This window comes from Leptosomus discolor, chromosome 9 (genome assembly GCF_034619465.1).
Source record: "Leptosomus discolor isolate bLepDis1 chromosome 9, bLepDis1.hap2, whole genome shotgun sequence".
Lineage (NCBI taxonomy): Eukaryota > Metazoa > Chordata > Aves > Leptosomiformes > Leptosomidae > Leptosomus > Leptosomus discolor.
In genome coordinates, this window is record NC_141399.1 from 44,612,621 (window position 1) to 44,634,740 (window position 22,120).

General features: G+C 51.2%; 2 protein-coding genes across 2 annotated transcripts; one reads left to right on the forward strand and one right to left on the reverse strand.

Moving 5' to 3' along the window:
- Positions 1–1,754: 1,754 nt before the first annotated feature.
- On the forward strand, positions 1,755–12,053 carry VBP1 (VHL binding protein 1). The gene is made up of 6 exons (XM_086469784.1): positions 1,755–1,847; positions 6,215–6,339; positions 7,408–7,474; positions 7,937–8,035; positions 9,730–9,868; positions 10,832–12,053. The coding sequence occupies exons 1-6, from the start codon at positions 1,755–1,757 to the stop codon at positions 10,900–10,902; spliced, it is 594 nt and encodes a 197-aa protein (XP_086325910.1). The 3' UTR covers positions 10,903–12,053.
- A 3,831-nt stretch (positions 12,054–15,884) lies between these two features.
- Positions 15,885–21,467, reverse strand: RAB39B (RAB39B, member RAS oncogene family). Its single transcript, XM_086469690.1, has 2 exons — positions 21,253–21,467; positions 15,885–16,963 (listed from the first exon to the last, which is right to left on the reverse strand). The coding sequence occupies exons 1-2, from the start codon at positions 21,465–21,467 to the stop codon at positions 16,537–16,539; spliced, it is 642 nt and encodes a 213-aa protein (XP_086325816.1). The 3' UTR covers positions 15,885–16,536.
- Positions 21,468–22,120: the final 653 nt, after the last annotated feature.

Here is a 22,120-nt window from a genome sequence, read left to right on the forward strand (position 1 = left end):
ATACATACATTGCTGCATCGCTACTTTATGCAGATTCTCATGATCATTTATTTAAAGAGATTGTAGTAACTGGTAGAGTTACAACAGGAATTGTAACGTCAAATCTTTCAGTATATCTCAAATGTGTATCCTTGTGATTAATTCTTTACCAAAAGTTTGGCTGGAATTTCATCTTGGAGCAATGACACAATAGGTGCTGGAACAGATTTCCCTCACCCCAACCCACATTTTACTTTATTTATTTAATAGGTCTTGTTTTGTATGTTATGGTTTTTTTTTCCCCCGTAACAGGTTTGTGCCTTTTATTGGATATTTATTTAAAAGGAGCTACTATAATTTAGGTTGTTCAGGCTTTTTTTCAGATGTATTCTTGTACAGCTGTTCCTTTACATGAGTTCCTTCATTTTATAAGAATACAGAATGTGTGGAGAATATACTAGCCACAAACTGGAAAAAAATTTTGAGGGTTTGTGTTCTATGAATTAATAATTTTTTAAAAAGAAGCCTAAGCACAAGACTGGCTGTGTTGATATTTTAATTGTGGAACTTCACAATTTGTTAATACACAAACTGTTTGTTTTTTAAAAACTGCTCATATCCAATTATTTGATGAAACAAGTTTTGGAAAAAAAAATAAACTTTGGCACATGCAAGGCGCGTGTGTGTGCGTGATCATCCTTTAACGTGCTCTCAGGCTTAAGGCTTTCTCTGATACTAAGGCAGCAGCTGAAGGAGGAGCCTGGGTTGGGTTGTTACTCGTCTGTGTTCACCTTTGTGGTGTTCAGCTTACCCGGGTAGCTGAACTTCAGCAGTCTGTTGAATCACAGCACGGTTTGGGCTGGAAGGCACCTTAGAGACCACCCACCTCCAACCCCCTGCCATGGGCAGGGACACCTTCCACTAGAGCAGGTTGCTCCAAGCCCCATCCAGCCTGGCCTTGACCACTGCCAGGGAGGGGGCAGCCACAGCTGCTCTGGGCAACCTGTGCCAGTGCCTCACCACCCTCCCAGGGAAGGATTTCTTCCTCATCTCTAACCTAAATCTCCCCTCTTTCAGTTTGAAACCGTTACCCCTCGTCCTGTCGCTACCCTCCCTGACAAGGAGTCCCTCCCCTCCTTTGTTGACTGGTGACAAGTTTTCCTTTGGGAAGCAGCGACTGGTTTTTCCTGCGCAGGGTAGTTTAAGACCTGACTGAGGGGAAGACACGGAGCTGTTTGTGTCCCGGAGGGTCTCGCTGCATTCAAATGAGAAATGGGCCTTAACCCACCCAAATAATTTGTCTCCTCATCATTTTGTACCCCGAGGGTCACCTCGGTGTAGGAAGGGTAAGGGCGGAAGGCGGCACGAACACCTCCGCGGGTGGAGCGCTCAGCGCCTGGAGCCGCTCACGACCGGCGCACGCCGGGGGCGGGCAAGGGTCCGGTGCTGCTGTAGCCGGCCTGCTGCGGGGCTGGCTCCCTCGCCAGGCGCCGGGGCCGGCAGAGGGGCCGGTGCAGGCCCGCCGGTGCCGCCCGCCCGGCCGCTCCCCAGCCCGGCGGGAGCGGGGAGAGCCCCCGGCCCGCCCCCTGCCCCAGCCCACCAATGGACGACGCCTTGGGACGGCCGCCGCCTCGCCTGCCCAGCTGGCCTCCTCCCTGCGTCATCGCGTCACTCAAAGCCTCACAGCCAATGGATAGGCTCGCTCTCGGCGCTGACGCGTGACGCACCATCCGGCGTCCCGGCGAAGGCCGCGCACGCACCGTCGGTTCCCCAAGATGGCGGCGGCCACCAGCAGCGAGACGGGGTGCGGCGAGGCGGCGGCGGGCGAGAAGCGCGGCCCCCTCGGCATCCCCGAGGCGGTCTTCGTGGTGAGCGGCGGCTCCGCCGGCCGGGCCGCTCCGCGCCGCGGCGGGGGGGTTGGAGGGGGAGGCGGGGGCTGCGCTCCGGCAGCCGGGCCCGTCCCCTGCGAGGCGGCACCTGCGGCGGGGCCGCGGCCTGGCGGGCGGGCGGTGCCTGAGGGAGCGCGGGCGGCGGGAAGGCGGCGGGGCTGCCGCTTACGGCCCGCCCCGCCGGGCTGCGGGGCTGAGCGGGAGCTGCCGGCCCGGCCCCGCCGAGGCGGGGGAGCTGCGGCGCCCTCCCCTCCCGCCGGGCCGCCCGCGCCCAGCGCCGCGGGTTTGTCCCCTGGGCCGGGCCGTGCCCGGCCCGCCCTGCCCGCCGCCCACCCGCGGTCTTGGCCTGAGCCAGCCCCGTGCCGGAGCGCTTCTCTTCCCCTCGCAAAGCGGGCGGGGTACTGTGCCCGGGGGGGGCGGGGGGTGCCTTAGTCCTGAGGATCTTCACGAGGTGCGTTGCTTTATTTCGGCTCTGCCCTGGCGTTAGTAAGCGTTAATACACTTTGCAGCAAGCTCAAATCCCCGCTTTAAGCGCTGTCACGTTGTTTCACGGGCCAGCTCGCACGCCGTGTTATGAGGGAACCCTCCTGTGGCACTGAGCCGTGGTTCCTTACGGCGGTCCCTCCTTCACAGGGCACAACGTTGCCACTTCGGTTCCACCTCGGAGAATGCCGTACCGCACTCCTAGCACTTTCCCTCCATCTTCCTCTCATCATCTAGTTCTCGAGCAGAATTGCTTTCCACAAAGCGACCGCGGTGTCCAGCCAGGTTTCCTGACTTCTTGAAAACCAGCAAATGTGTGTCGTTCAGAAAACGGACTGAACTTCTTTATCTGACTTTAAAAAGTGACTTACTGAGCATTTAATAATTCTGTTGACTGGTTGAAAAGGATTCATCGACTTACACAGTGACATAACATCAAAATTATCTGTTGTTCCCTTTCTGCTTTAAGCTAGCTCCTGGTGTGCTGTTTTGATTGCTACTTTATTTCGTTTGATCGATAAATATTGATCAGGCTGGCTCTATGCGGCTGCCTCGGTGTCATCTTGAGACGTTGCATGTCTGTCCTGAATGCTTTGTTTACTGTGCTGCTTTATGACTGAGAATTTATTGGCCTTTGAAACTCTGAACTTCTTAGATCTGCCTTGATATCTTTACCAGAGGTGTTTGGCCTGATCAGGTATGACTGGTCTTAGAGAAATAAATTGATTTGATTTGCATTTTGGTATTTCTAGGTGTGGTGCTTGTGTTACTGATGTGTCTTGCTAGGCCGTAGCAAAGGGTACAGTGCACTTGCTTTTGGTGCATCCAGATCCTACTCGTTCTTTAAAGTTCTTTAACGATTACTGGGGTCTGGCGAATCTTACTGGGATGCAAAACCCTTGCTGCCTCCAGGTGACTTTAACTTCCTTCCACCCCCTTATGGGAGACTAATGGAAGCAAAAGGAAAGGGCCGTGGCTTCAGCTGCCCTGCGAGACCTCGATCGTTATGGCGGAGATCTCGCCGTCTGTGCTGGCTCTGCGGTGGAGGCAGCCCCCCTGGCAGGGAGCAGGAGATGACCCACCTCAGCAAACACTTCGGGGGCGGCCGTCGCACCCCTCACTTTCGTGCCGGCAGCTGTCGGGGCAGTTCGTGTCTGGTTCCGCCTTGGTCCCTTTTGGTACGTGCGTCTGAAGTACCTCACGTGCTGCACCCTGCGAGCTGGAGAGCTCTGGGGGTTGTGGCTTAGCTCGGTGCTTCAGTGCTTCACAGCCTCCTGTCTGGATCTCAAACCCGCTGAAGGTTCCTCGCTCTCAGTTTGGAGAAGTGCTCTAATCAAATACGGGTGTCTCTGCAGAAGAGATCCTCGATGATGGTCTTGGAGCTCTTGGATGTAGATGTTGAGATAGACTTTCCTTTATCAAAATAAGTGTACGCTAAGAAGTCTTTAATAGTACTTTGCTCCACAAAGTGAAAATACCGGTGTCTTGAGGGTGGTTTTTATTACAGGTTTTTTCTTCAGAAAACAGGTTTCTGTTTCAAAAACATTGTACTCTCTCTTGATGATAAAGACTTGCTGATCACTTGCTTGACATTTCCCCTGCGACTTGGGCAGCCTTGCTGTGAATCCTGTCTTCAGAGGTGTTTCCTTTAAGTGTCTTCATTCAGTAGAGGCTCTGCAAACAGTCTATGGCAGATAGGTTTTCTTGGGCATTGATCTGTGGATTCTTGTGCCTCTCCAGATTTCAAGTGGCGTTAAGCACTAACTGAAGGTTTTGCTGGAGTTTAAAAAAGCCCTCCAAATAGAACTTTCAGCTCTGTTTTCATTTGAGCTGTTGCCCAGATGTTTCCAAATAAAATGTCGTCCTTCTTCTGCCTTCCTTAGCACGCACCTGAGTGGGAGGGCAGGGGATGCGAATCTGAAAAGGCGTCTCTCTTGGCATGTTCTCTGCACATGCCCACAGGTGATGGCAGCTCTCCACCGAGCAGAGTGAGCACCTCTTTCTCTGGGTCATCCCTCCAAAGATAAGCATAAGGCCACACAGGAACGTGCCGTCCTGGTGTGTTTCAGGGCTTTTACAGCTGTTCGAGTGGCTCGGCTTGAAGCTTGCAAAGACTGTGTTCCCTTTGTGGTTTACAACAACGGTGATTTGCCGGGGAATTTTCTTCCTGAAAAGACGGAGATGAGTTTTGGCAGGTCCTTGCAGAACAAGCGCGGTCATTCGGCAGTCGAGATGTCGCATGACACGCGGTGGAGCAGGGATCCCGATAGCCTTGACACCCAGCTCTGCTACAAAGCTGTTCTGAGGGCTGGAAAACCTGAGGGGGTGAATCTGAGCCCGCCTGGGACTGGGGCGTTGTGTAGTGGGAGGAGATCACCTGGATTCACTTCTCGCCATCCTCATTTGAGGAGGACTTGGGTTCTGTCTTGTCCGTCTGTACAACAGACGTTGGCTGAGGCAGAGGTGGGGTGCTGGGGGGTGGGGGGGGTGAGTTGTCCTCCACCTGCTTGTTCTGTCTTGGGTGATTTACATGAGCGGAATAGCTTCCACAAGAGGGAGTTTCATGTCAGAACATCCTCAGCCCTGGCTTCCACAACACTCGCCTGAATCTAATCCATGGGGTTTTTTTTGGTTAAAGCTTTTCTAGAGGCTTCACCAGGAGGCAGGAATGCTTCTCGGGCTGTGGTGGGTGAGGTAGCTTAAGGTGTTCCTCGGGCAGTTAGTCTGAGGTGCGGTCTCTTGAGTTCTGATGGACCGCCGAGATCTGCCGCCTGCTGAAGTCTGTTGCGGCGTCCGTATTCCTGCTGCACATTTCCCTAATGATAAGGAAGGTGGGTGACTTCTTACCAGGTTCAGTAATTTCATAGTAAGCTTCTGTAGCCAAGAGAGCTCAGGAGTCACGAGGGGAACCAGCTGCGTGTCTGGTATTACTTTAGTAACACATTATAATCTTTTTCTGGTGTGAAACTACTGGCATGGAAGCACCTAGTTCGAAAGGAGAAGCTGAAGTGGCCTGTGGTAGGCTTCCATCAGCTTTCACAGGGCGATCCAGACAAATAAGGACAGAACCCCCGCAGTGGGCGAGCGTGGTCATCTTGAATTCCACCCAGCGTTGTCGAGGTCGGGAACGCGGGGTTGATCTCGGGCCCGCCGAGCCTTTCGGGTTGCCCGCGGGCAGGTGAATTGCTTCCTGGGAGTGTGGAGGAGGCACCTGCAGAGGTCAGCATCCCTGCCTGCTCCTGCCTGTCTTCTCGGGCTGCTTTTCCAGTTGATGGGAGGACTGGCTGGAATTGCTCCCTAGAGGTTTCCGTGGCTTCCTGCTGACTACAGAAGGAGCTTTGGAAGACAAGCTGTTGCCTGCCCTACAGCCTGCCTGAGCGGACACCGCGGTTTTCCCCCCTTTGCCTCCTTCTCTGCCCCAACATGCTCGATCAGGCCCTGATTCTTTTCCTTCATCAGTCTTATCCTAAATAGTTGGTAATCTGATTAGCCACCGAGCAGCATTATCCCCGCTTGACAGACAGGACACCAGAGTTGAGCCACGTCTGAGGGTCCCCATCCCCGTTAGGTGTCAGTTGACATCGGCCAGGACTGCCAGCCCCACCAAGGTACTCGCAGGTATGGTGATGAAATTCTCCTTGCACCTGCTCTGTAGTTCCCTGCCAAAAAAAAGGGGGGAGGGGGAAGTGAAAGGGTGACTAAGAAAGGAAAGAAAATGATTTTGTACTTCACTCCAGAAGGAAAGAAGTTTGTTTATGTACAAAACCCCTTCTAGACTTCGCTGCAGTAAGACAATAGCATGACTGTATCAAGGATTTCTGTAAAACTCTTCTAACACTGAGGGTTTCTTTCTCCCCTTAAAGGAAGATGTAGATTCTTTTATGAAACAGCCTGGAAATGAGACAGCAGATGTAGTTCTTAAGAAGTTGGATGAGCAGTATCAGAAGTATAAATTTTTGGAACTTAATCTTGCTCAAAAGAAAAGGAGGTAAGTCATCATTTTTGCAGAATTGGGAAATGTTTAGCAAAGTTCTTTTTTTTTTTTTTTTTTTTTTTTTTTAAATAAGTCTATTTTTTTTTAAATATCCCAAGAAGTAAAAAGTTGATGTTAGGAGAGCTAATATCTGTAGTACTGTCAGGAAAGCCCGGGTGTTTTTTCTTTCCTTTTCCTGAGAAATACAAGCGAAAGAATTTACTGAATTTATTGCTGAGTTGGTCCTTAGCCTTTAAGGGCAAAAAGTACTGCTGTAGTCTCTTAATTTTGTCAGCCTAGTGTAAATAAGAATACGTTTTTGTCAAATGACTGCTGTATCAAGCCTGCCACTCTGGGTTTAGTAACCTCATCTCTGTTCAGTGGCTTCAGTCTTGAGCTGAAGCTAGGCAAGAAGCAGATTTTTAAAAGCTAAAATCAAAGCTTCAAGTAATATTTTATTGAGCTTGCACTTCTGTCGTGGACAGACATCCCCCATCGTTTCCCCTGGGGCCTGCTTTGGCAGTCGGTGCTGGCCGAGCCCGCTGGCTGCAGGGGAGGGCGGCCTGCAAGGCCACTGGGGTCCCAGCGGTGCTGCTGGGCTGCTGCGAGGAGGGGCCTGTCCTGACCTCTGCAGAGAGCTTCCGTCTTAAGTGCCAGGTCTCGCTGCTCTGAGCTGTTTGTGGGGCTCAGAAGAAACACACGTGTTTGGGTTTACCCACAGGGGGGTTTATCTGTATTTCTGCTGAGGTTTCCCTCTCTGGGGAGAGCAGAAATATGCAAAAATGTAAAATTTTAGCGGACAGGTTATCTGTTACTGTTCATACGTGTTTGTTCCCGTGTGAAAGCTGTATGTGTCGCTCTGCTTCAGAAAAGCAGGGAGCCTCAGTACGGTAAGAGGCAGTGAAGCTGTAGCCGAGATGCCTTTACGTGCCGTGTCGGTCAAATCTGCATTTGTAAGCCTGGAAAGCTGTTAGAGTTTCAAGTTTTAACGTGGAGGTTGGATTGTGTAATAAAACTGCTAAGTTGTTTAGGAAACTTTGTGTCTCTGTAAAATAATAAATTATGACTGTTGTTAATTCACAGGCTAAAAAGTCAGATTCCTGAAATTAAACAGACATTAGAAATTTTAAAACACATGCAGAAGAAAAAGGTAAACTATTTTGAATATCTAATGAGTATGAGAAAAGCTAACTACCTTTCCACCCTAACAGAGCACATTGCAAGAAATGTTTTGGAGAGCACATTAATATGCCTTTATAAATAACAGAATTGTTTTTAAAGGTATGTAGTACTTTTTGAAAGCTAGTTCAAAAAGTTAATGTTTGTAATGCAGACTTCACTTGTAATACTGTGTAGCTTGCAGCTAAGCTTTTGCCTTCATCTCTGTCCCTTATAGGGATTTCTCTACTGGTTTTAAATAGATCTTTTTAAAATGCTTTGTTCTTGGAGCTCTCGCTTTAATGTTGACGCAAAATTACACAGAGTTCCACCAAAGTTATTACTGTGTCAGTGACAAAAAGCAGAAAAGTGTGCTCTTTACTGTCAGTTTTGTGTCTTTGACGTTAAGTTTCCAGTGAAAATAGCAATTTTAAGTTTTATCATTTGTCTTAAGGACTCCACAAATCCAATGGAAACCAGATTTTTATTGGCAGATAATCTCTACTGCAAAGCTTCAGTTCCTCCTACAGATAAAGTTTGTTTGTGGTTGGGGGTAAGTAAAATGGACTTTTCTCTGAAACTCTTTAAATAACTTACAAAAGGCTTATAAAAGACAGCGTTCATTACTGTCTCATCTCTACTTCTAGTGGCCACGGGCATAATTCTGCTCATGTCGCGTAGTGGAGCTGTGTCCTGTCAGCAGGGCAAAGGGAACGAGGCAATTTCAACGCGTTAGCGAAGGTTTCATGTTCATTTGGTGCCTGAACAGAAAATAGTAATATTGCTGGATTGTTCTTTCCAAAAACCATATTCATGAACCTTTTCCTTATCACTGCTGACTCTTTGTGGTTCAAATTACCATCCAGCATTGCCTGGGACGGGAACGTGCCCACCAAAGTAACTCAGTCTGGCAAGTCGCTTCCCATCTCTCTACCTTTTTTGTATTTGGCATCTTGCTTTCTCTTTTCATGCCTGTTTTTAGGGAAAGATGGGATTTCTGTTACTCGCAGGTGCCATTTAGAGTGGAATTTGTGCTAAAGACTGGTGGGATCAGAGCTCAAAACACAGATTTCGAACTACTTAAGCGATACCAGGTTGGGATTGTTTGTATTCAGAGGCTTCCTTATATGTGGCGATAACCTGCTGGTGTTTATTTTGAGACTTCTAAATTCCGGATGTTCCCAGATCTCTCTGTTGGCTGCCAAACAAAACCCCTTGGTTAGGACAGAAACACTGTTGACACGTGCAACATCTGGACTGATTTAGCGGTTACTTCCAGTCTCTCCCACTTCTTTTCTGTCATAAAAAGAGAAGATTTATCTGATACCTGTTGCTTTTAGGAGACTGCCTTCAGAATTCACAAACATTGACTTTCATGGAGCATCCCAGGTTTATTTTGGAACAGAGTATCAGAGAAAGTTCATCCTGTTCAGGAAAGCTGTAACGAAATGCCACAAGCAGTTTATTATATTTAGGTGTTCTTGGCCTTCTGCCTTTATACTCCTCGTCTGCACGTGGGCTGTGGTACTGCTGTTCCTGGGGAAACCCTGTCTCCCAGCTGTGTGGAAAGCAGGATGGCTGATCGCTCTTGCAGCTCTGCGTAGCAGTCCCTGGGATCGTGTCTAGTCAGCAGGACGTGCCTCTGCCACCCGCACGGTTCTTGAGCGGGACAGGCCTTCGCTGATGCATCTTCACTCGATACTGCTCTTTTATCCCTCCGGGTGGTACCTTCTTACTGAGAGGGTTGCAGGTTAAACCCACCACGGTGCAGGATAGGACGTAGACATACCTGTACGTAAGGTCTTGTTAACGCCCACAGCCATTAGGCTGCCTGTATGTTCCTCACAGAGATCCCAGGGTTAGTCGTGAATGCAGCAACAATTGTTTCTGGAGTCGTGTGGGTGCTAAGGAACGTGAAGCCTCTCACTTCTCACAGAGGGCAGAGATGAGATACTGGTACCTGAACGCAGTCCACAGGGAGACAAATCCCTCGTTGCTTAGCTGTAGGAAGAAAACTGGTTTTAGGTCAGTAGGGGGATTTATTCCCTGGTTGCTGAATTGGTGGAGGCCTCTAGTGGATTCTGGCATTGCTTGTCCTTGAACCTTGTCGTCTTGGCCTGTCAGGACAGCCTTTTGTTAATGTGATGGGTTGTAAACAACAGCCTGAAGTAAGCCTGCTGTGGTTTATTCCTTACAACGCAAGAGTAAAAGCTTTTACTAATTTTTCTTTTTCTTTTTTTTTTTTAGGCCAATGTGATGCTTGAATATGATATTGATGAAGCTCAGGCTCTGTTAGAGAAGAATTTGTCAACAGCCACGAGAAACCTTGATCTTCTAGAGGAAGACCTGGATTTTCTTAGAGATCAGTTCACCACTACAGAAGTCAGTATCCTTTTCTTTTGTTTTCGGGGGAGGAGGTGCGTGTGAAGGCTAACGAACAGGTAATGACCCACTTCCTGACACGGTTTTGTCTTCAACTGGCTGCCCTTACATGTGGTAGCGGGGCTCCGGGAAGGTGAGGTGTTCTAGCAGTGAAACGAGGTGCTGCGTTCCCAGCGCCGAGCCGAGGGCCGGTGTGTCGGATGGGGCAAAGCTCGCGTGCGTGTCCCCGCGAAACCGGCTGCGGTGGTCGCCAGCCTGGCCGGGAGCGGGTCGGGAGCGTGGGTCCGTGCTGCGGGCGGATGGCCAGGGGCCGCCTCGGAGCAAAGCGGCTCCTCTTCCTCTCTGGAGCGCACGGGGGCTGCTCGTACCCGACGCAGCTGCCGTTGATGTTCTCCAGCAACCCAAGCCCTGCTGCAGCGAGCTCGGTGCTGGCTTAGGCGCGGCTGAACTTTTTTGAAATCTCTTTGTACTGTCAGGAGCCACCTCCAGGGGTGTGGGGGGGTTTCTTTATACTTCAGACCTAGTGATGAGGGTAGCCATCCACGGAAGCGTTGGAGTTAGCAATGAAGGCACAACTGCTTGGGTTTTCAAGTCGATATTTGAGTGTCTTAATGCTGCAGGAAGTTCTGGATGCTTGAAATAGGCAAATAGAGCTGATACGGCAGGTTGACTGAAATCAGACAAGAATAGCTGGAAGTAAAACTCAAAGTGTGTTTCTCCGTAGTATTTTTTTGGAGGTTTTTAAGTAAATGGTATAAATGCTGCGGTTCTTAACAGTTACTAGTATTCCTGTGTGTTAAGGCTTTGCACCAAGCCAGCTCTTTCATTAAACAATTTCTATATGGACTGTTCCAAGTAAGTGAAGTGTGACCGACCGTATAACCCACTTTTCCCCTTTTTTCTTTTGTGTGTTTTTTTTTTTTCTTTTCTGAACACATGAGCTATTTCCTTAATTCTGCACCCTCAGATATGGCTAGAGTTTATAATTGGGATGTAAAGAGAAGAAACAAGCAAGACCCTTCCAAAAACAAAGCATAGTTTTGCCAATTTTAAATGTGGTTTCAATTTCCAAATATTTTTTATTTAAACACCCCCAAAGTACATTCTTAAGGGACTGAGTTACTTTAAGCATTTCAGTAAATGGTAAAATATATAAAAACTAATGGTGAGCACCATTTTATTTATTTGTAAACTCAAAATTTGGTTTCATGCATGCTTCATGAAATGAATTATTTGAAAAGGCACCACACAGCCCAGCACAGGACGTGGTATTTTGATCAGATCAGTCTGTCGTAAATAAATTTCTACCTGAAACCTTGTCTGAAGAGCTGAGGGGCACGTCTGAGTGGGGTCTGACCTGTGAGCAGGCTGAGGCAATGCAGGGGTTTACTTTTTCATCTCTGTGGGCAGCTGATGAAGTTAAAGGCGACTTGGGCTGGGAAGACACGCGGCTGTAATGTCCTGGGAAACGGGGAAAAAACACAGAGAAGTCTCGGATTTTGTTTCAGTCAGTTAATTGGCAGCATCAGCCTGCGGGTGTTCCTGGCGACCCGCTCGGATCAAGGTGGTTTCGGGAGCTCCGGGTGCATTCCCCGCCCGTGACTGACCTCGCAGCACTTTACGTACAGCAGCTGGCGACTCGTCCTCAGAGAGGAGCGGTGAAGGGAGCAAAGAGCACAAGCTCCGGCAGGACTGCAGGTGACCTCGCCCCGCTCCTTGTCACCCCTGTGCACGCCTTGCTCGTTTTGGCAAACGCCTTGAACAAGGGCACCAAACTGGTGGTAGCCTGTAAACAAGAAACCCCCGTTTACAACCCCTTAGACACGATGTCCAGTTCAAATGTCTTAAGGCTCTCAGCCTCCCGGGTGGTGAAACCTGTATTAGATGAGGATGGCTCACTGAAGCATGACTTCTGGTGTTAACACTTGGAATATTCTTTTTTTTTTTTTTTTTTTTTTGGTTCTTACCAAGCCTTGCAAGATTGTTGCCTTTTACCTCTGCAGTTTCTTCCTAAAATGAAATGCTCAGTGGTGATGTCAGTGGCTACTATTCACATTCTGTGACTGAGGATACAGGTTTCGCTGCAAAATAAATGCAAATGTTCACTGTTGGATCTTCATGTAAGAAACGATATACCTGTAAATTTTTTGTACTTTTATTTCATGATATTAAAATAGTAAAACTAAACAGTTGTGGCAAACACCTGTTTTTGTGCATCTTTCTTTGTGGGAGGAGGATGATCAGGTCTTTTATAATGTTTCCCTCCCTTCACTGGGGGCAGGAGGGGGTGAAAAAAATGCAGCTGAAGCAGCAGATGTGGAAAGCGTGGCTGCTGCATGCTGGCCTGAATGGAACGGGGCGCGTGAGTCAGCGCCTCTGAATGTGTGAACACCAGCAACTGCTTTGACGGCGATGGGCGGCGAAAGAGCGAGAGCATCAACCAGGTAAATCCTCGGCCCCAGTCACGGGCACGCACCTGGGCTCGGCTCATCCACACCTTTTACCTTTCCCGCAGGCGCCACCGCTCGTCCCAGTGCCTTCGGCTGCGGCAGAGAAAGGTTGAGATCGAGCGTGTTCCGTGACCTAGCCCGCTTTTCCCTCCCTTGGTTTTTAAGAGCAGCAGCAAGGCCGGGAAAGGCAGCTGCGATTTCTCTTGCCGTTTTCTCTTCGCTTTGGATTAATGAGATCCCGACAGGCTGAAGCGCTGCCCCCCTCCTGCCGCCCGGTCCGATGGCAGCAGCCGCCGCCTTTGTGGCGCACAATGAAAGGGTGAGTTAAGCGGTGCTGCACGAGCAAAACCGGTGGCTGTGTGTGACACTGGTGACCTAATGCTGGGTGCGGGGTGGGGGGGACGCTGACGGCAGCCAAGCTGCGCTGCTCAGTAGGTCCAAAAGGTGTCTGGCTTGGGGGGGGGGTGGGGGTGGGGGGGTGGCTGCGGCCTTCAAAACTCCTGGTTTTTATTTGATAACGCAGTAAATAAACCAAACCAAAACTCACAAACAGGACCTCAAGCCTCCCTATGACCCCTGCCCAGTATTGCTCTGGCCTTTGCCGGTAAAGGCTTTCTCAGCAGAAGGGGGGGTTTGCAGCAGCCGTTTTAACTACTGTGCCACCAGTCCTGCCGGCGGCTCCGCAAGGCCTCCCGGAGGGGGTAAGGCTGGTTTTGGCTACTGCTGCAGGGAGCAGGGGTTTTCTTTAGGGTTATTTTGGTTTGCTGTAGAAGGTTTTGGAGTGTTTCTGTAGTTGCACGGTGCTTTCTCAGCAAGGGAGGTGGCTGGTGCCGAAGAGCTGAGCAGTGGGCCTTCAGAGAAAAGGGGCAGGGGACGCTGTGGGGAGGAGCCCCCGTTTATTGTTAAGCCAGTCCTTGTAAGGCTGGGGTGGAGGAGGTGTGCAGGCAGTACTGATAAAGACTGGGGAGAGGGAAAGAAAAATAATAAAAAAAAACCCACCAAAGTTTCTTTACAAGTTTTGAATTTCACATTATCACATAGTAACCATTTTGCTAAATACAAGCATATTTCCAGTCACGTACAGACAGCTAAATACAGCATTATTTTCACATTTCGTTACAGTGCATAACAGAAAGCGAGGAAAGTGTATAGTATGCTTTTATTCTGGAGGGTCTGAGCAATTTCAATCTAACATGCAGATTGTTTTTAACACGTGGTAAAGACCACAGAAAGTTAGCTTGCCTTTTTTTTTTTTTTTTTTTTTCTTTTTGTCCTAGGGTAAAAGAGCTCCTGACCTTTTATCCTGTGAAAGGGATCACCTGCTGATTTCTCTAAGTCCCTCTTGCACTAGAAGTCAAAGCATTAAAACCGGTTGTTAGAAAAGAATTCTTAGCATAGCCTATAAGTTCTTCGTCTTAGAAAAAACATTCCAAATTTTGTACAGATGAATCTACATTTCCTATATTTTAATAAGCTGTCTAGAAAATGCAAGGAATTAGAAAAAGATGTAGATAATGATTTCTCTATCATTTAATATAACCATTTATTACCTCTAAGTAGTTAAGACTGTGTACATTTTCTTCTGTACTGTTCCTCTTTAGAGTGATGACACATGTATCTTTAAACTGAAGATTCACTCCGAAGGCCTGAACGCACTTACTGATTTAGGCTTTCTGGAACTTCTCTCTGGGAGCACTAAAGGGGAATGTCCAAAACCCATTAAATAAAATATTGGTTGTCTCGTGAAAAGTGATCTCTCCCCTGCTGGCCAGGTTCCTGCACAGAGAATGACAGAATTTTACTATTGCTAAAAACGCCATTTGCTCCAACTTTTAAGTGCCATTACTGTAGCCCCCCCCAGCTCTGCTACCCTCAGCTGGGCCACCCAAGCCACAGCTGGACCCTGAAGGACCAAAGTGGTTGCTTGGGGGGAACTTTCTGCTCAGGGAACCAAGAACCTGACCCTTTCATACATGTTTGTTCTGGGCTTTGTGAAAATATGACTAACGGCCCTGGGCCGAGCAAACCTTGCGCTCTCCACTGGCGGCAGCCCATGGCAGCCAAGCTCCTGGGGCGCCCTCTGCATCAATCTTCTCCAGCCTTGCTCACCTAGAAAGAGATTTTTGTAAAGGGATTTGTTTTGGTTTGTTTTTAAAAATCTTCAGGGCACTCAACTCAACCACAGCTCCATCGGCCTGGCACTCACTGGGCTTTAGCACAAGGTTTTTGCTGCGTGACAAGCTTACTGAACGGTGCCAGACCATCGCCACCCCTCCCTTCCTCTAGTTTCCTACCAGTACCCTCCCAGCCAGTGCCACACTGCTGCTCCCCTGCAGAGCCCAGCAACTGAAACTGTTCCTAGAACACTGAAAATAAAAATGTTACTCATTCTTCGGGGTTTTGGTCATTGCATTTGATTGGTTGGTTTTGGGGTTGGTTTTTTTTTTACAGCTTTAATATGGAAACCACAGGGTTTTTACTTACTTCATGTAGCCCTGGCCCATGTGCTGTAAACTGTGAGAACAGGTTGAAAGGGAGAAACAGCCTGAACCCAACAGCAAGCAAGAGGACTCTTGCTTTTATAGATGGGGGAGCTTAAAAAAGCTGTAACAAGTATTTTATTCTTCTCTACTTAGAGGCCTAAAAATCAAACACTAGAGGCTTCCTGTGGTTTTTATCTACTCCCTCCCTCCTGCCCATTAGCAGTTTGGTGTATAAAGCCTGCAAACTCTAAAAAAAAGCCACTATAGTTTTGTTTGTTTGCTTTTAATAGGCTGAACGTGCCTAGTTTGCTAGAGGAGCACAGTTACCCTGCTGCACTTCAAAAGCTCAAGTTAAAATTTAGCAGAAGCAAAGCTTCTAAAAGTGGTGAATGGCAATCCCAGAAAACAGTCACACATAGCTTTTGGACCACAGCTGCCATCCCATGCTGACCAACCTGCGATGGCTCCACTTTTGTCAAATTAAACCATGGAGGAAACCAAATGAACTTGTCTTGTGGCTTCCCTTTCCACCTGCTCAGACACTTCTGTTGTGTGCTCCTCCTTCCCAGTGCTAGTTCTCGTCCACAGGTGCCAAGAAAGAAAATAACACTTTAACAGCAGAAAGTACCGATGGAAGCTGTTGCTTTCCATGCTATTTAACTCCTTTAAAAGCAAGCCTCACCTTTTAGGATGTCTGATGCACCTGAGTTAAGCTTTTCAAGTTTTTTTTTATTTTGTTGGGTTCCCCCCCCTCCCCTCCTTTCCATTCCTCCTCGCGACCTGGCTGGGAAGACACCCAAAAGGTCAGCACAGTGCTGTTTGTCAGCAAGACAGAAATGTTGGTGCGTCCCACCCAGCTGCAACACCCCAGCCTTAAGAGAGCAACATAAGAGGACGTGGTTCTCTCTTTATGCTCTTGATGACTTAATTCTATTGGAAAGCCCTGAACTCAGGGTACTGTCAGGGTACTCACCTAGACAGTAAATGCGTAAAAATGCATTGAATAATGGCTGCTGGAGCAGGAGTTGCCACTTAAGAGTCCCAGTTCAGCACAGCAAGAAAAGCACTACTGGGGTTGGGGGGGGCAAATAATTTAAATTTTAATTACCAATCAAATAACTTCTGTTTTCCTCTTTAAATCCCACAGAATATTCTTTGCTATCGAACTAGGTAGGTTCAAGAACATAAGAAAGAAAAGTCAGAGATGTGCATACCACGTCAGTAAGCTTTTCCTGTGGCCTTGGCCTTATGAGGAAACAGTATCTGTGCTGCCTTTACACCTTCCTGGCAACGAACAGCTGACGCAAACGAAGCTGTCCTCCTCCTTTCTCTCTGTCTGCCCGTTTGCCATACTACTGAAGTATCCATACTGTGACTTGAATACCCAGCACAGAGCTATGGATTTACCTAAAAGAGGACACGAACAGCACCCTGGCATGTGCCAGCCCATTCAGCTCTCTGCATACTCTCTCCTGTCTCGTGCAGCCCCTCATTTCTGCTTCCTGTCTCCTTACAACAGCTACATGCACCCTCACTCACTCGCCTGTAGGTTTGCAGCCCCCAGTTCTGAAAGGTTATTTGGAACAGAACATCTCCTTCCGGGCTCTGTTCTGGTGTCCAAAACAACGTGGGAGGCTGTTCACAACAGGAGTGTTGCTCTCCCTTCTGTCACACTGAGTTCACTTAGTAAAGTACATTTGGTTAGTAGAGTTCATCACCACTTGCCTCACTAGAAGAGCTCAGCACAAGCACCGCCTATCTGATTTCACCACTTCTTCTGAAGAGTGCACTACGTTTGGGACAAACCCGCTCTTTACCCCTTCCCATCCCTCCTGGATTGAAATTTCCCCCCTTTTAACAAGCTCGTATATATCTCGAGTCAGATCCGTGAAGGCCTTCTCCACGTTAATGGCATCCCGAGCCGAGGTCTCAATGTACTTCATACCATAGGCAGCAGCCAGTTTCTCAGCCTCGTGCCTGGTGACTTGCCGCTGTGTGTCAAGGTCACACTTGTGACCTACCAAAACGAAGACGATCTGGTACGGCTGGACGTGCACCTTAGTCTCCTCTAGCCACTCGTGGACGTTCTGGAAGGACCTGCGGTTTGTAATGTCAAAGAGGAGGAGGCCGCCAACCGAGTTCCTGTAGTAGGCTCTGGTGATGGACCTGGGAACAAATGAGCCACAACAAAAGTGTAAGTTACAGCTGTTTGGGAAGAAGGGCAGAGCCAGGTTCACCTGGGATTTTGTTCGTTTGGGTCTTCTGATTATTGTTTTTTCTTAAGCCAAATGTAGCCCTTCTGAACACGTGTCTTAACGTTTGAGAAAGCAGCGTTGCCACCCCTCTGCCTACCCTGCAGAACCCAGGGCAGAGCAGGCCATTCAGGCAACATCCTACCGCTTTTAGCCTCTGCTTTGCAGGGCCTGTCATTCAAAAAGACAACTAATCTTGGCTTACAGATTCCATCCTTGGGCAACTGCCCCACGGATTTATTACAGCTCTGTTCAAAATCCCCCCCGCCAGTTTTGGGCTCCAGTTTCTATCATGGATTTCTGTACGCTCCTTGCTGCTAGTCCACAGTCCCGTCCCCTGCCACGTAAGTTCTCCGAATCCCCCGTCTAACCCGCTGCTTCAGAAGCACTGCAGCAAATTAAAGGATTCACTTGAAATTAAACACGCACTCTCTGACAGATACATAAAAGAAGGAGGCTACAGATTTGGAAGGCAGACCGTGGGGCTGTAGCTCCCCGCCGTACACCAACCCCTACACTTTCTCCCACTACGCCACTGGTCGAACCATCGCTACAGCTAACAGGAGCGGCCAGTCTGACCTCCCGAGTGACGACAAAATGATACGACAGCTTCCTGGTCTCATTCCTGCCAAATCCTGACCACATTAAACAGTAACCAAAACGACCCCTGGGCTGAGAAAGGGAGCGCAACTTCCACAACTCTTCCCAGCAAGGGCAGACTTCAACGCAGCCAGAAGCAGCACACGAAATGGGCTAACACAGGGCGACGGGGCGAAGCCGAGATCGTGAGGCTGAGCAGAGCTGTATTTCCATGACTGCTACACGTGGAAAAACCAAGCAGCTGTAAAACTGTGGTGTTTCTGCAAAGCCCTGGATTTGTTCTAAACCCAGAAGCAATGATCGATTTCAGTCCCTGGAGAAATTCACAGTTGGGCCTGAACTTTCCTAGCTGGGGAAACGGAAGCACTGCTGCATTTTTACCTTGGGACAAGGCCTTTTTGGGACATGCAAGACTGCTGTTAGGGGTTGTGTGGCCCTGTAGGGTGTGCACCTAGAGAAACCACCCCAAGAAAGGATGAACTGGAGTTTTCAAGGATTGCTTTACTGGCAGACATGCAGTGATGGGTGAAAATCCAAGGCCAAAACTGAAGAAAGCCAAAGAGGGAGGAAAAAAATAGCTGGCTGCGTTTGGATAATTCCTCCTCTCCCAATTAGCTGGCTGAGGGACAACAGTAGCTCTGCACATTTGGCACTGAGGGAATTAGATCTGCCTTTTGCTATCTAGCCAGCTGCAAATAGATACTGGCGCTTTGAATTCACCCCCACACTGTCACAGGCATTTCTGCTTCTCCCTTGTGTTCTGTGCCATCAGCCCTGGCTCCTCCTGCCAACACCAGCAATGCCTCAGGTACTTCTGAAAGACATGACAGGATCTAAGCTGAACGCTGCTTTGAGGTAAAACTAGGTGAAGGTCTCGGTGCCTTTTCCTCAAGCCTTTTCCACAGACTTGTTTTCTTTACCGACCCGCAGGAAGGGAACTGCCTTCACGCTGCACGTCACTCCCCAGTTCCCTTCCAAGACTCCCACCTTCCCTCCTCTGCCATGCTCATACCTGCTCCTGCAGAGCAGTATGGGGATTTGCACCTATTTTTGGCCAAGTTTTAACATAAAGGGCCTCTGCCTGGGAACCCTCCCCTGCTCCGTACCCATGGTGGGGACTCCTGTACCCGGGGTCCGCGCCTGTTTGTTCGAGTCTTTCCCTCTTCGCCGAGGGAGAAGTGTTGGCTGGAAGGAAACAGCTCTTCTGTAGGTGGTGGTACACAGCCCCAGGGAGCGAGGGCTGCACGTGCTTTTGCTTTTGTTAGCATTGCACCACGTCACGTTTCAGACAAGGAAATCACAGCATCTGAGCAACCAGAGATGGGCAAAACCCACTGGATCCAGGAAGAGTTGGGCCGAACCCTTCTACAGCTCCAAAGCAGCATCAACGCTGCCCCAGGCAACATCTTTTGGGGCCTGAGCTGGCAAAATAGAACGGCACATGCACATGCTCGGCTGTAATTGAAGCCTTGACTGCATGGAAATTGCTTCTAATTTATGGAGAGTGAACGAGCTCACAACGGGGGGTCAGGAAGAGCAGAAATGTAGCACAGCTGCCGACCAGAGAATGCCAACGAGGTGCCTTCAAAATAACTACAGTGGCTTCTTCCTTGTGGGGCAGCTGCTAAACTATGCAAAACAGATTGGAAATAGTCAAATCAGAGAACTCTGTGGAAAAGCAGAACTCCTCCTTATGAATTTCTTTCTTAAGAAATACCCTGTTTTATGACAAAAAAAGTTTAAGGGTTCTGGAGAGCACCTGCACCATCGTGCTTCTTGCTTATGCCCACAAGCCTGAGAGGCCTCAGCTTATTCCAGTAATAGCTGCATCTTGCCTTTTGGCAAGAAAAATAGCTTGCAGGAGCAGCCCAAGAGGTGCTGTCTTTATGGGGCACAATTTGTCACGGGGCTAATGTTGATTCAAAAGGGATAAACACCAAACAGATTTTTTGCCTCGTTATTTTCATACTTCAGCGTGCTCCATAAAGGCACCTGGGTTTGCTCACTTCCCTCTAGCTTTTCGCACCGGGAATTTAAGCCTGCGCTTTGGCAAGGGCATTTCAAAGGTGCATGATGTGTTTCTTTTCTGTCCCTCGCTGTTCCTGCCCCTTCTGCTCTTCTTGCCTTTGCATGCTGCTGCCCATCGCAGCAGTGCAGCCTGCCCTTGCGCTGAAGGTCGCCTGCTCATCATGCTTACAGCCCGAGCGCCAGGCCGGGTCAACCACCAGCACTGAGGGTAAGCAGCCTCCAGGGTCCCAAACTTCCTAACATGTAAAAGAAAGGGAACTGAAGCCATCCAACAGCTTCTGCTCTTCACAGCAAAGGCAGAAGCAGGGGAGGGCACCCAGGCGCGTTTTCTACAGACCTCAGCCCGAGACCCGAAGCTGGAAGCTGATGCAACTGCGAGCTAAAGCACCTCCTCTCTCAGCAGAATAAAGCGCCAGCTCCTCGCCCCGAAAGGCTGCAAGGTAGGAGAGGAAAAAAACCTGTCAGCGGATAAAGACTGACTGCCACACGTCCTGGGCCAGAGGCCAGCGCCACAGATGTGAAGGATGGCGGTGAGAGGGGCGGTAGGGGAGGTTTCATCTGCTGAATGAAAACCAAAACATTCCTCGGGCGAGTCATTCCAGCACAGCAGAAGCTACGTGAAGCTGCGCAGCGATGTGGAGCAAGGGAAGCGCTCCCGAAGGGAGCAGGATGAAAGACCTGAGAGGGGGTTAAAGACGCGTGAAAAATATAAGCAAACAGGAGGCAGGGAGCTGAGGGTACACTCGCCCCCCTTCCAAATGAGCCCTGTGTGAGCAGCACGTGTCCCCTGACAACACCAGCCCCCTGTTTAGCTGGGGCCGAGCCTGCTCCAACCACAGCTGCTGTTTTTACCACACAGTTCTGTGGGAAACTCTTGGCACGGTCCCACATCCCGCCTGTTATTTTCCCCTCATCGAGCCTTCGTTACTATCGCCTCACCCCTCCCGCTCGGCACGGCGCGCTCCAGAAAGCGCCTGTCCCCCCTGCACGGCCACCGCCGGGGGTCTGTCCCGGCCTTTCTCTGTCCTGCGGACCGCCGAGCTCTGCCGTCGCTCCGGAGAAGCAAACGCCGTATTCGGCGGCATCCAGCCCCCCGAACCCCCCGGGCTCTGCCTCTTCGCGCCGGCGGGGAGCGGGCGCTTTCCCGGCCCGGCTGCTCCCGCCGAGGCTGGGCAACAGGCCCGGGCCCCGCTGCCGCCGGGCTCCGGCCCCCTCCCCACGGCAGCGGGGCCCACAGACCCCCCCCTCCCCTCCCCCCGCCCCAGGCGGCCATTTGAGGGTGGGCACAACTCCCAGGTACACGACGCTGCCCGCTTCCCCCCAGGCTGCAAAAAAAACCCCCAAAAAACCACCAAAAAAATCCACAAAACGGGACACACACACGCGACGGAAGGCAAAAGGTGCGATTTGACTCCTCTTTGTCTCACTCGCCAAACGCCTCAGCCGCGGTGCGCCCCCCCCCCCCCCCCTCCCCCAAGCTGGGGCCCGGCCCCGCAGCTCCCGGTCCCGCGAAGGGCCGCCCCGCCGGGAGCCCAGCCCGGCCCGGCCCGCCCCCGGCCCCGCCGCCGGTCTCACCGGAACCGCTCCTGCCCGGCCGTGTCCCAGATCTGCAGCTTGATCCTCTTGCCCGGCTCGATCTCCACCAGCCTGGAGAAGAAATCCACGCCCACCGTGGGGTCGGAGATCTGGGCGAAGCGCCCCTCGGTGAAGCGGCGGATGAGGCAGGACTTGCCCACGGTGGAGTCGCCGATGACGATCAGGCGGAACTGGTAGAGCCAGATGGCCTCCATGCTGCCGCCGCCCGCCTCAGCGCCCGCCCGCCGCCGCCGCACCGCCCATGCCCGGCCCGCGGGCCCGGGGGCGGCCGCCGCCGCCGCGCCGCTCGCCGGGAGGGGGCGCGCCGGCCGGGAGGCGCCGCGCCGCTAGGCCGGGACCGCGGCGCCCCGAGGGGGGCCGGCGGCGCCCCGGGCCTGGCCCCCGCCGCCGGAGGCGCGGGCGGTCCGGCCCCGCTGTCTGCGCCGCGGCCGCGCCGCTCAGGCGGGCCCCATGGCGGCGGGCGCAGGCCCCTCGCTCGGCACCCCGCTGCCCCGTCACCGCCGGCGCATCCCGCCGAGCCCCGGCCCCGCCGCCGAAGTGCTGCGCGGACCGCGGGGCCGGGCGGGCACCGGCCGCCGCCTCAGCCCTGCCGGCGCGGCGCTCCGCCAAGCCGCGGTACCGACGCCGGGGCCTGGCCGAGGGTCGCTCCCCCCGCTGCGGCGGAGCCCGCCTCTCCCCGCGGCGCCGCGGCGGCCGTTCCCTGCGGCTGCAGCGCCCCCGCCCCCCCGCCGGTGCCGCTGCCGGAGCCGGTTGCCGGGCTGCGGGATGGAGGCGCGGCCGAGCGCGGGGCGCGCCGTGATGCAATGGCGGCCGCGCTCTACCGCACTGCCGGGAGGAGCCGCCACCC